We start from the raw sequence: 13,738 nt of genomic DNA, 5'->3' as shown, positions 1-13,738 counted from the left end.
TAATGGAGAATAGCCAAGGCGAGCCTGTTCCAAACCAAACCAAACCTCGCCAAGCAGCTGCCCACACCATCTTCTCTCTTTTTTAATTTCTCTTTTCACCAGCTCTTCCCGTTTATGCATGAATTCTGAAATCATGGAACTGGATTGGCAGAGGACGGAGAATGTCACAGAGAACATTAAGATCACACAGCTGCGACTGACAAAGCTGGGAATCAAACTTAGGTCTCAACTCTTGATCCTGCATCCTGTCACAAACTTGTCCTGGTCTGAATATTCCTAGTTCAGCTAAACACAATCTGTATTTATGGGAGCTCAAATACACACTGTATTCCAAAAACGATCATTCACATTCTGAATGTTTAATAATGCTCAAAATTGGACAGATTATAAGATTCACACATACTGTCTCATTTGAACCTCAAATTACAAACATTCAATTTCCAGCAGTTTTGAAGCCAGGCTAGAAACAGAAAACGCTGAAACAGGCTTCATACTTTTTTAAAAAAATATAACTCTGTAAAAATAAAAATGCATTATGTAGAGTGGTCTATTCAGAAGAAATCACTTGCAACAGACAAAATGAAATACCTCTCACGAAAAAACATACTCTCAGCCACCCCCTCCCAAAATTCCTCTGAAGAGTCAGGGGAGGCATCAGAGACCCAAGGAGACCTCTGAGGGGCCAGTCTCAGAGGGGGCACGTCATGAGGGAGAGGGAGCCTGGCCTCGGAGGGGGCCTCAAACCCAGCACTACTTCCTGTACGTCAACAGGCTGAGCCTCAAATCCTGGTAACAGCTATGTGAAAAGTTCAGATAATCATCATTTCCTCAGCTGGCTTCCAGAAAGACAGCAGATTCAGAGCCAGAACACAGAGTTCTCCTGTGCGAGAGGCCCTGTGGCCCGATGCCCAAAGCCCAGGAAACAGCCAAGAGCCAACGTCCAGCTGTGTGGTCCCCGGGCACTGGACAACCCGGGGCCTCTGCACTGGCCCCAGTGTGCTTCCTGCCAGCCAGCGTGCCACGGCCCAGCTCCCTCTGCAGCACCCAGCTTTGGCAATGAAGAGAAATAAGGCTCTACGAGCAGGGAGAAGGACCCCACCACTCTCTGGGGGCCCCTCAACTCACACCCCCAGGGCCTTCTTTCTCGGAGATGAACACCGACCCAAATCTCATCCAGATTTGGGGTACAAAATGGGTAAGAGGCTAAAGAAGGGAGACAGATGGGGAGGACAAGAAAAGACCCTGGTCCTGGTGGTGCCCATCTGAAAATGCTGCCCCGGGTGTCGGCAGAGAAAAGGGCATTTGGAAGCAGATTACCATAAAGTCAGTACCAACTCCAGGGCAGATACCTGAGGTGATGCTGCAGTGCATCTAATCATCAAGAATGTGGAAGACATGCAAGGTGGTTTCCAGCCTGGGCCCCAGGGTCAGGCAGCCCTGGGTTCAAATCCAGGTCGGCTGCTTGCTGGTGAGGAGACACCTGAACTGCTCAACCTCTGGGAGTCTCAGCATCCCATGAGTGAGGGGAAGGCGGTGAGAGGACCCCAGGGCAGGGGTGAGGAGAGCCTGGTGAAAGGGTTCCCTGCTTCCCCAAAGCTGTGGCTCCCACCACACCAAGACCTCTGCTTCTGCACTGACCAGGCTGCTCTGCGAGTGAGTTACCGGTGGAGCAGGCAGGACAGCCGGCCAGAGGCCCGAGCCCCGTGACTGGCAGCACACAGGCTGGGGGGAGCTCCCCACTGACACCCCGGGACGGCCCCCCGCCCGCACCCCCAGCAAAGGGCAGGCCCACTCACGGCACTCCTTCTCGTCACTCTTGTCGAAGCAGTCGGGCAGCCCGTCGCACTGCCAGGCACCGGGGATGCACCGCCCGTTGCTGCACATGAAGTTGCCTGGAATGTTGCACTCGTTGGTAAAGTTGTTCCCGGGGAGCAGCTGGCTCTCTGTGGGAGGAAAGGGACAGGGCGGTGAGACGTCATGGCCAAGGTGCCAAAGGCCCGGGCCCCCACAACTCTTCCTCCACACGGGCAGTGCATGTGGTACTTCCAGTGGGTGACGTTGCCTCTCTGGGCCTCAGTTTCCTCATCTGTGAAATGGACATATGATCTGCCCCACCCCCGGGGATTCTGTGAGGCCTACATGAGAAAAGCCCTTCACTGGTGCTAGGCACACAACAGACGCTCACAGACTTCTTGCTTTGTCGAAGACTGGTCACGAAACGCACACATTTGTCTTTTGGTCATTGGCGGAGGCTAAAAAGAAAGTTTTCCAAGACAGAAGTGAATGAGGGACTCTCAGCGCCTCCAACAATGGGAACTGCAGGCTCCTTCCAGGTCTCAGACTCTGCAGCCCTATGATCACAGAATCCCTGAACTCCAGCCAAGTCGACAGGAATCCTGGGAGATAATTTCACTATAGGAAATAGGAGCCCCAGCCCACAAAACCGACCTGCCTGGGGTCACACGGGGAGGAAAGGCCAGGCTGAAACTTGAGTGCAGGCCTTCTAGCCCCATAAGAGTACCAAGTCCCTGGAAGGCTTGCCAAGAGTTCCCAGAGATTTAGCACCAAGCCTCAAGGTTGAGACTCAACTCCACTGAACACAGTCATAGAATGGCAGGCCCCTCATCCCATAGTGCCAACTCTTGGGCTGGAAAGCAAACAGGGAAGGTCAAGGAGAGCTGAATTCATCCACCTACGGACCCTGAAGGCCAACTGTCAAGGGAGCCAGGAACTGATCAATCAGAGCCATCTGAGCCACTGTGATCAAAGTCTGAAAGATCATGAGCCATTGGAAATAAAACAGTCTTAGGGGAAAAGGAGTTGTTAAAAAAAAAAAACAACAACAAAAAACGGACCAGTCCTTCCAGGACTCCCTCCTGAATCTACAATAGGCATTTATTGAAACTTTATGACCATATTCATCCACTAGGTAGGTGCTAAAGATGCAGAGATGAAAGCTAGGCTCCATCCTCCAGGCTGGAAAGGCACAAGGGAATACTAACAATTTTAGTATTAAGTAGCCCCGTATTAAGAGGAAGTCCAGACTCTTGTGGAGCAGTGGGAGGAGAGAGGGCCCACGAGGCTCTTCCACAGGCTCTCATGCCAGCCCCCTGACAGCACACCTTCTTTCATGCCTGCATCCTTGACCTGATTTCTACCTGGAATGCCCTTCAACCCATGGGGTCTCCCGGGAAATCCCAACACACCTGTTAGCATAGAACTTCTTTGTTACTCTACCTCGGAAGTGTTCCCTAACTTCCTCAAGGAGAAATGGGCAGTCACCCTGTTGTGTGGCTATGGTACTACTGGGGTAATACTGAAAACACTTGACAACTGGAGCAAGCGGGCAGCAAATTGGAAAAGATACAGCCGTAGGCAAGGGGTACCACATCCGCCCAGGTGCCACAGATAGTCCTCAGAGACCACCTGCTCCGCTGCACTGAATTAACAACGTACAGGAACACCCTACTGAAAACGAGCTTTTATAATTCACCAAAGAATTCTAGAAGAGCAGCTATAGGGAGGGGCCTCATCCTGCCTTAAGAGCCTGCACTGGGCTCCTAAAAACCTTCCTTGTCCCCTTCTCACTCAGCCACCCACTACGAGGGCCAGGCACCAAGTTCTGCACGCCGGCCTCCACTGCCACAGCCACGACATCAGCCCAACCACCACACCCTCTCACCAGGACCCCTGTCACAAGTGACCCCTGCCTCCCCTCAAGCCCATCTCTGTGGCCAGGGGGACCTTTCCAAAGAGCAAATCGATCATGACACTTCTCGACTTTGAAAAGCCGTTGAAGGGTTTCCTCAGTGTTCTTAAGATAAAGTCAAAATTCAAGGCATTAGAGAGAGGTCATAGGACAGAGGTGGCATTTGCAGGGTCCGCTGGCAGACGCAGAAATGGAGCGCAAGGGCCCCTCACGCCCACAGGAAGATGGCAGAGATCAGAGTACACAGGCTCAGCCCAGGGCACAGACAGTGTGGAATGAAAAACCACACGGCTCTGATGGTCTGGAACTGAGAAAGTACTGTTTCCCCTCTTTCCCCCATTCTACACCCAAACCAGATATCACTAATCACGGGGTTCTGTCCACTGAGCCCACCCTCCGTATCAAAACCCCTCTCAAGACTGGGCTTGCGAAAGCCACCACCAGCCCTGAGATGGTCGCGAAACCAGCTGCCCATCTCCAGACAGAGGCATGAGATGCCGGAGTGGGGCTCCTAGGAGACAAGCCTAGAAGGACAGCCAGGTGCTGGATCCCCTCCAGAGACTTGATGCGTAACACTGAAGACCTATGCATGCAGCTGTTTCCTAATAACAGCTCTGGGCTCCCCCCAACACACACACCCCACAAACAGGGAACTCTTCAGGGCTTAGAACGTAGCTGCAATTCTGTTTTGTTTGGAAATCACTTAGACACTTCCTAGTGCAGAGCTAGCTTCTTGAAGGCAAGCCCCTTGGAAGAGTCACTGGGACTGTGAAATCTTATTCTGATAAACAGATTTCCAGGGCCAGAAAAATTGGCCAGATTAGATTTCAAAGTGCTTGCCCTGAGAATCCAGAGCCTTGGGACTTGATAAACGAGAGGGTGGAATACAGACTAAATACCACGTAGGTTAGACACAGGTGGTCTTGCAGCCACAGAGCTCCCAGAGCTTTACTGGCGGGACCTCGGATCTCGTGCCCCGGTGTATGAGAATGCCAAGGAACCATTCTTGTGCACATCTCAGCAACTCCATCACGCGCGCAAGGGCCGCAGAGCCTTGTGCTTTAGAAGTGACACGATCAACAAACACAAAAGGAAAAGGACAAGCCAAGGCCGAGAGAGGTTGAATCATGCTGACTCTGTCTTCAAAAATCTCCCACAAATCACTACGGTTGCCAGAGGGGAGGATGCGGGAAAGGAATAGTTAGGGAGTTTGGGATAGACAGGTCCACACTGCTATATTTAAAATGAAAAACCAACAAGGACCTTACTGTACAGCACAGGGAACTCTGCTCACTGTTATGTGGCAGCCTGGATGGGAGGGGAGTTTGGGGGAGAATGGACACATGTATATGTATGGCTGAGTCCCTTTGCTGTCCACCTGAAACCATCACGACATTGTTAAATCGTTATGTTACAAAGTTGTGTCTGACTCTTTTGCGGCCCCAGGGGACTGTACAGCTTGCCAGGCTCCTCTGTCTATGGGATTTCCCGTGCAAGAAAACTGGAGTGGGTTGCCATTTCTTTCTCCAGGCCAATCGGCTATACCCCATTACAAAATAAAAAGTTTACAAAAAAAAATCTTCCTCAAACCCATCCAATGTGCCTCACTAAACTGGCACCATCCAATCCAAGCCACCGAGACCCAGGTGCTTTACACCAGTACTTCTCAACAGGGGGCACTTTTGCCCCTCAGGGGACAGATGGCAGTGTCTGGAGACATTGTTGGTTGAGGCTTCTATTGAGGCCAGGAATGCACCCCCGTAATACACAGGGCAGCCCCTCACAACAGAGAACCACCTGGCCTGAAATGGCAGAAGAGAACCGATTTGAAAAGTCCTGGCTTAAACCAACCCTTTCACTTCTCATTTCCCCCACCCCAGGTCTTTCTCCTCACAGCAGATGTTGCTGATGGCTCTTCTGTGCCCTTGTAATAAATCTAAAACTCTTGCCAGGGTTTGTAAGACCTGGTGCCCGCCCCACCTCCCCACCCCAACCTCTACAACCTCATTCCATCTCCTCCATCACAAATGTCCTCCCTGCAGTGGTCCTCTGCTCATGCTGTCCACGGACCTCGATTCTTCCACACACCTTGCATCTGTGTTACGGGTTGAACGTGTCCCCCCAGAATTCACATGCTGAGGTCTTCACCCCTGTATCTCAGAATGTGACTGTGTTGGGAGGCAGGGACTTTATTTTTTTTTTTTTTTGGATTGAAGATTTTATTTTATTTTATTTTATTTTTATTTTTTGATTTATTATTATTTTTTTATTTTTATTTTTATTTTTTTTAATTTTAAAATCTTTAATTCTTACATGCGTTCCCAAACATGACCCCCCCTCCCACCTCCCTCCCCACAACATCTCTCTGGTACATGGGGATGACCCAGAGAGGCAGGGACTTTAAAAGGGTGATTAAGTTAAAACGCTGGGAAAGACTGAAGGCAAAAGGAGAAGGGGGCGGCAGAGGATGAGATGGTTAGATAACATCACTGACTCAGCGGACATGAATTTGAGTAAACTCTGGGAGATAGTGGATGAAGAGGAGCCTGGGGTGCTGCAGTCCATGGGGTCACAGAGTCAGACACGACTTAGCGACTGAAAAACAACAACGAAGTTAAAATGAGGCCGTTTGCGTGGGCCCTAATCCCATCAGTCTGGTGTCCTTACAAAAAGGGATGAGGACACAGACGCACACAGGGAGGGTCATGTGAAAACTATGGAAGAAGACAGCTGTCTACAAGCCAAGGAGATAGGCCTCAAAAGAAACCAACTCTGCACACTTTGATCTCAGACTTCTGGACTCCAGAGTCACGAGTAAAGAAATGTCTGGTGTTGAAGCTGCTCACCATGTTTCCTTGTCGCGGCAGCCCTGGCAAACAGCTACATCTGGCTAATCTCATTCGTCCTCCACTTTACATCCCTGACTCTGAGATCCCTTCACTGACACCCTGTCTAAAGCCGGTCCCCCCGTTTCCAGCTCTGGGAGTGTTCCATGTTCTCCTTCATCCTGATGTGTGCTCCCCAATGCATCTGGACTATCTCCCCACCAGACTGCACAACCCCAAAGGGCACTGCTTTGTTTTGCTCCGAGTCCTGGGCATCTGACATTTAGTAGGTTCTCAACAAATATCTGTGGTTATTCTCAGAAGAAAACCAAATGTCTCGTTACTGATTTATCCCCCGTCCCTCACACTGTACCTTGGAAAGTTCCATTTACCCCCTGCCTCGTCCCCCTAGAAGGTGAGTGGGATCTGTACATACATAAAAATAAGGGACATGGGGGTGTCTGGATGAGTATAAGTAAATTACTACCCTGCCGGCTTTAAAAGAGGTTAGAAATCTTTTGAGCCCGACAGCAGGACTTTCTAGTGGCTGAAATATTTATCCCATCTCAGTGTCTTGGGACACATTTAGAATCCAAAAAAGACAAGCATTAGCACGAAGTTGGCTAGCTGGGGTTTTTCCTTCTCCTTTTTCTTTTTTCATTAAGCTGAAAAATGAAAAAGAGTTGCCCATTTTCACTGCAGCAGCACATCACTTACTTAAAATAACTACACCATCTGCACCAAGTACAACAACAACAACAAAAACACACCCAAGTCCTCCCCCACTGGGAAAAAAGGAAAGAAGAAGCTGCTGCTGCTGTTTCTTCCAAAATTTTTGGCACCCACAAATTTTTATTTGATGAGGGGGTGCTGCAAAAACTCAAGACAGCTGCTGCCTTCTGTGCCTTCTGGAACAGGCAGTGAGCAATGCTGACTTTTTCTGCTGAGAAACGGGAATTCGCTTGCACCGGTTGGAGCCCTCCACATGCTCCTCCCTCCCTCTGTTGATCTTCCCCCTGTAAGGTCACTCCTTATCGTGATGTCATACAGACTTGGCATCTGCAAACTATCAACAGGCCCTGCTTTCAGATTTCTGTCTAATCACCTTCGCTTTTAGCCTTTGATTCCTGACCATCGGGTCTGCAGGCTCCGTGAAGAAAAAAACAAGACATATACAAGTATATGTACAGACACACATACAACTTAGTGTTCCCATCTGCTGATCTCAACTAGACTTTCCCCTAAAACCTCCCTGGAGAATGAACACACCTCTTCCCATTCCCTGGTGCCAATACGCATCATGTTACGAGGCCACTGAAGACAACCATCTGCTTTCCCTTTGACTTGCTCTTTCAAATACACATGAACATCTCATGCACGGGCACACGTAAAGCACCAAGTGAGCAGGTCCACCATGATTAGTTTCTCAGCAGCCCTGAAAAATCCCTGCAGGTCCTTTCGACTCGTGGTGGCACTGGTGTCAGATGGAACCAGACACACCTGCCTTGAGCACTTCCCAGAGCCATTTGGTTCTCATCAAACCAACTGCTTCCTGCTAGAGCTGTCTGGGGAACATCCTAGCTGTCAGCAGAGTGGGAGGATTCACACATGGATGTTCGAGCCTGGTGTGAGGATGAGCCTCTGCCTCCACGTGCAGGAGCTGGACCAGATGTCCAGCTGTGTCAAAACTCTGCACAGCAACCTGCCCGCCTTGAGAGCTCATTCTAAGAACCCCAATCTCTGCATATTCGCTTGTTAAAGAAGATACGGCCCAGGGACATAGGGAGAAGTTATAAAATGACTCATGGATTCAGCCCAGGGATGACACCCTTAGCATTCAAAGATCTCATTTTTACACAGATTCCATGGGGCTTCCCTCGTGGCTCAGACTGTAAAGAATCTGCCTGCAATGCAGGACACCTGGGTTTGATCCCTGGGTTGGGAAGATCCCCTGAAGAGGAGAATGGCAACCCATTCCAGTATTCTTGCCTGGAGAATCCCAGGGATAGAGGAGCCTGGGAGGCTACAGTCCACTGGATCGCAAAGAGTCGGACACAACTGAGCAACTAACACTTCCACTTTAATATTTACACATACAGCATATTATATTTACACTGACCCTGAAAGAAGATGGGGTGTAAATTTCCCACAGGAATGATTTATGGATGGAGTGAGTCACCTGGACAGTGAGCAAGCTGAGCTGTCTGCCCAGCATCTGTTCTTCACTCTACTTTCCCATTTGCCTCTCTCGTGCAATGCAGAGCAGCAGCCACTGCAAAGTGACAAATCCTTGTTTCCTTCTTAAAATGAGTGAGCAAAGAAAGCCAATGGCTAGTATTAATGAGGCAAGCGAAGAGAAAAGCGAAGAGGTCTAAGAAAAGGACAGCTCTTCACCAGGAAATAGCTGTATAAATTATTTTCATACTGTATTTATAGCCTCATTAAGGGCCCGAAGCTGTTACTTACATTTTTTAGTTATGCTTCATTGCGTTTCATGAGGAAAATTATATCCCAGCGGCATTAACATTGTGGGGATTTGCAGAGCTGGCAGGATGCGGCCCTTGTGAGACCCGAGGTCCATGACTCAGGGGCTGGACAGCACCACTGAGGTATGCTGTTCCTTGGGTGGGTTGATGCTCAAAGGTGAGTTCTGAGTACCGCCCCCATCCTGGTCCCCAAACCTCGCATGCTCCCTTTAACGGCCCTTAAGAAGTTGGTTATTGACTTCTCACTCCGGAAAATCTAACATCTACTGACATTAGCACCTGGCAAAAGTCTAACATCTGTTCTCTTTCTTGGTCTTCACAGTAGTCCTCTGAAATAGGCTCCACACCCATTCTGCAAACCAGAAATCAGACTTAAGATCACAGTACAGGGATCTGCCAATGTTTGGGGTCAGACAGTAAATATTTTAGGCTGTGCAGCGCAGAAGGCCAAATTAAAGATATTACACCAGTACTTATAGAAGAGGAGGGAGAGAAAACAGTATTTGACACAACTTTTAGTGATGCAATTCAAAATACTGACATAACAATCGAGAGCAATTTTTCGGTAGCTCAAGTCTACTTATGAAGAGAACAGGATTCTTCTGGTGGGGAGAAAGGGACAGGTGGCTGAAGTTCAAAGTTGGTATCCCCTAACATTAAAAGCTACTGCAAATGTTTAATTTTTCTCAACCACTTTAAAAGGGTAAAAACCATTCTGAGTTTGGGCACGAGGGTGGACTGGCTTTCGCCCCTGGCCCATAGTTTGCATACTCCTAAGCAAGAAAGTAGGTCTGCCTAAAATATCAAAATGGAAGAGGCACTCAATCCAAAGGGCCTTCCTCTCTATGTCATCACACCTCCCACACTCTAAAACAATTCCTTCGGTTTAGTGGCTGCCCTCACCCCACCACAAAGGCAGCCATCTCTGCTGCCCTACGTCCCCAGCAAGTGCCAGGCACCTGGCAGACATGCAGGAAATGCTTGTTGACTGCATAAGCGATGACTCCTAAGGACACTTCCAGTTCTGACATGTTCAGCTTCTGTGAATTTATCTAAACCCTACCTGAACCTATTTATGTGTGTTCAGTCGTGTCCAACTTTTTGCAACCCCATGGACTGCAGCCTGCCAGGTTTCTCTGCCCATGGAATTTTCCAGGCAAAAATGCTGGAGCGGGTTGCCATTTCCTACTCCAAGGGATCTTCCCGACCCAAGGATCAAAGCCGCGTCTCTTGTGTCTTCTGCATTGGCAGGCAGATTCTTAACCGCTGCACCACTTGGGAAACCCGAATCTATTTATACTTCTGTGCAGAAAGCAATGGGTAATGAGATTGGTTCTTTAAAACATTCCTGAGCTCCCATGAGGGAAGACGAGAAACAAAGAAGTTTTCTGGATGAACTTCTATAGGCATTTGCTCCTTTTTCACACACACTGGGTCCTCACCAAGGGTGACCTGCACGGCAGGCCCAGGTGAGAACCTAGCCCCATATGCCTTCTGTCTTTTCAGCTTCAATTGACAGCAGCAGCAGGAAGTAAAAATCAGGCAGTGAAGATAAACCGAAGGACAAGAGAAGGGACAACTTTATAACCAATTCATCAGGCTTGAAGATAAGCCAGGCTTCAGAGAGGACCAATCAATCCTGCACTTCAGCACCTCTCAGAAACAGCCAAAGGGTCAAGAAGAGGGGAATTCATCTCCAACTCCAAGGTCAGCACAGCCCCATCTAGCCCAGGACAGGTGCAGCCATGCCTATAGTCCTTAGAAACCACTGCGCAGCCTGTACTCTGCTCTGCACAGACACAGCAAGGCAAGCATGGAAAGTTCCAAAGCAAACCAAGAAATAAGGCCAGAAAAGCAAAATGAGCTTCATTTAGGCCCCAAAGCATACCCTGATGAGCACAGGGTAAGCAAGGATTTCTAAAAGAAGAATCAAAAAAGCACAAGGCATTATAAGTGATAAATATTAAAGTGGAAAACATCTGGTTATTAAAAGATGTTACAAACGAAGTTAAAAGATAAGCAACTAACTGGAAATGGTATCTCCCATATATATAACCCACAAAGATCCATATTCAGGATTTTCTTATAAGACTATATATGGAAACATAGACCACCCAACAGAAAACTGGTCAGAGCATAGAAATGAACAGTTGTGTTCCCAGATGAGAAAACTCAAATAGCTGCTTCAGACAAACTCAAACTCACTTGTTATCAAAGCATGATCAATGAAACAAAGGAGTTCTCTTTCACACTCACCAGACTTGCAAAGATTTGAAGTCTGATATTCTCACGTGGCACAATGATGGGTTACATACAACGTGAGCTCCCAGCTACAGGTGTGGAATAATGCAGAAGAGCCATCTAGCAATGCCTGGTGAGGCTGAAGGTGTACCAAGGCTTTAACCCAGCTGATCCTCTTCTGGTACCTACTCCAGGCCTGGGGCAAGCATGTACAAGACAAGAGCAACGGAACCTTCATGGTGGCACTGCTGTAATACAAACCTGCGAGACACACCAAAGTCATCAAAATGGATGAAGAATCCAGTCCATTCAAAGCTATGGACTAATTTTTCACGGTTGGAATTTAATGAACTGGGGTGGTGCAAATCACCATGGGTCAATCTGAGAAAGCTGATGCTTAATGAAAAAAGTGAGTAGCAGAATATACCTTGAAGTACATGCTACTTCACCGAAGAACATGCTACTCTAATAGATACATCCAGATGTGAAGGTATTTTTGAAAATGTGTAGGAAAGGAAGATATCAGATTCAGGATAGTGGTTACCCTCTGCCGAATGGGGTCAGAGGGTATCCAATGAACGTCAACTGTAAGATTTCTTTTTTACAAGCAGTCTGAAGCAAGCACAACAGAATATCAGAGTTTAATGGAGCTGGGTGGAAAGCACATAGGCTTTCTTTGTGTTATTCTTGGTCCTTTTCACAACCTTTAAAATATGTTTCATTAATAAAATTTATTATAAAGACCAAATATTATGCTAATATTTGAGAAAAGTCTGTGAAAGACATATGGAACTATTTATCACTAGTGTTCTAGCATCAAAAACTTCATCAACTATAAAAGGAGGAGAGATAAAAGGGGGCAAGTGCTCACACGGAGGAAAAAAATGCAAGGACATTCATCTGAGAGATTCTGTCTATTACAAACTCTTTTCATTTTCTGAAAGGCAGCAACAGTTGCAGAGCAGAAGCGGATTGTAGAGGAAAAAAATAAACACTTCTCACAAGACAGATTTACCCACCCAAGTCACTAAGGCATGACATTCCAAAAATAAAAATAACAAGGGTCAGCCAGGTCAGATATCTTATAAATACTAACTCCCTGAGATGTCAGGGTGGGAAAAAGCCGCAGGAAAGCTTGCTTTCTCAGAATAGTCTGTGCCATCTGCTTCCTTACTCCACCCCATCCCCCAACATGGGGGTGCAGAAGGCTGCAAACGTGGGCTAAGCTGGGGTAGCCAAGGCTTTGATTTGGTATGCCCCATCACCATTGCCAAATGTTTGATTCTCTTACCACTGTTAACTAGCCATGTGACTTCAGACAAGTAAGTTACCCTCTCTGAGCTGGAATTTTCCACTCACGAAACTGGGGTGACCCTACCTTCCTGCATCATCCCCCATGGAGACGGTCTCCCACCTCCCCTGCCCCCGGAGAAAATAATCTCGAAAGAGTCATGAACCAGACCTGCCTTCCCCCATTCCCTGTGGAGTCAAGGGCTCCCTGGTTCCCTGCAATCATCCACAATTTTCCATCACGTCTCAGCAAATGAACGACTGTCTGGCTTATCACTTCCGATTAGGAGAGGAACTCTGCCAGGGAAATCAAAAACGCTGGCCTGTTACCACCAAGCAAGGGGGGAATACATATTAACTGGTGCGTCTTTTTAAATTTTCTTAAGCAGCTTAATCCATTAAGCCCGTCCGTCCTGCTTCTAGAATCTGCTCACGTGAGCACCTCCCTCCATGCTCAGCGTGCAGACAGGCCCTCCATCAGGAGAAATTAGCTGACTTCTTGAGCAAATGATGTTTGTACATCCAGCAAGTGCCAGAATTAAGCAGTATTTACAGCTGGAGTCCCGCTTCAGTCTGCGTGTCTGAATGAGCGCTGATTTCAGAGGGAGCCACTCATCTTTGCAAGAGATTTGTCGGATTTGGTAACGATAAAAGGGCTGAAACCTTGCAGGCGAACCTGTTCGGATTCTCCACATTGTGAAGGGTAGTTTATGATGGCCCAGAAAACAAACCAAATTAAAACCGAAAGAGGGATCCATTTCAGAGCTGGTTTCTTTCAGGTCAGCCCTAAAGCCCACAAACTTTAAATTCTAATTCCACTCCACCTAAGCTCAGAGGGATGGCTTAAGTCCTCTGTGCCTCAGTTTCCTCATCTATAAAATGAAGATGGACCAAACAGGAGCTCAATAAGCTCCCAAAGGTGATCTAAGAGCTGTTTTGTCCCTCGTGGTATTGGAAGTCATATACAGTCCCAGATTTGAAAACATTTCAACTCTCATTGTTTATCATTTGGACCAGAAAACCTCTTACAGAAAAAAAAAAAAGATACATATACTAAAAATTCAGCTGAAGCTTCTGGCATTTTCAGACATTTTATGACAGCACGCAGATTGGGGCCATAGATTAGCCAGAGTTCATTTGTTAAAAGTATTATTATCCACTATTAAAGAATGGCTATTATATAAAGA

The 13,738-nt window shown here is 47.7% G+C and overlaps 1 protein-coding gene across 4 annotated transcripts in view; it reads right to left on the bottom strand.

Annotated features, from left to right (window-relative positions):
- The window catches only part of LDLRAD3 (low density lipoprotein receptor class A domain containing 3), a 270,004-nt gene that overhangs the window by 189,204 nt on the left and 67,062 nt on the right, over positions 1–13,738 (bottom strand). For all 4 annotated transcript variants that reach the window (XM_069555126.1, XM_069555125.1, XM_069555128.1 and 1 more), the window contains one exon: positions 1,797–1,943. In XM_069555126.1, the coding sequence (XP_069411227.1) occupies positions 1,797–1,943 (147 nt within the window). The remainder of the gene's footprint in view (positions 1–1,796; positions 1,944–13,738) is intronic.

This window comes from Ovis canadensis, chromosome 15 (genome assembly GCF_042477335.2).
Source record: "Ovis canadensis isolate MfBH-ARS-UI-01 breed Bighorn chromosome 15, ARS-UI_OviCan_v2, whole genome shotgun sequence".
Lineage (NCBI taxonomy): Eukaryota > Metazoa > Chordata > Mammalia > Artiodactyla > Bovidae > Ovis > Ovis canadensis.
The sequence above is the reverse complement of the archived record's forward strand: the minus strand, read 5'-3'. Positions and strand labels throughout refer to the sequence as shown.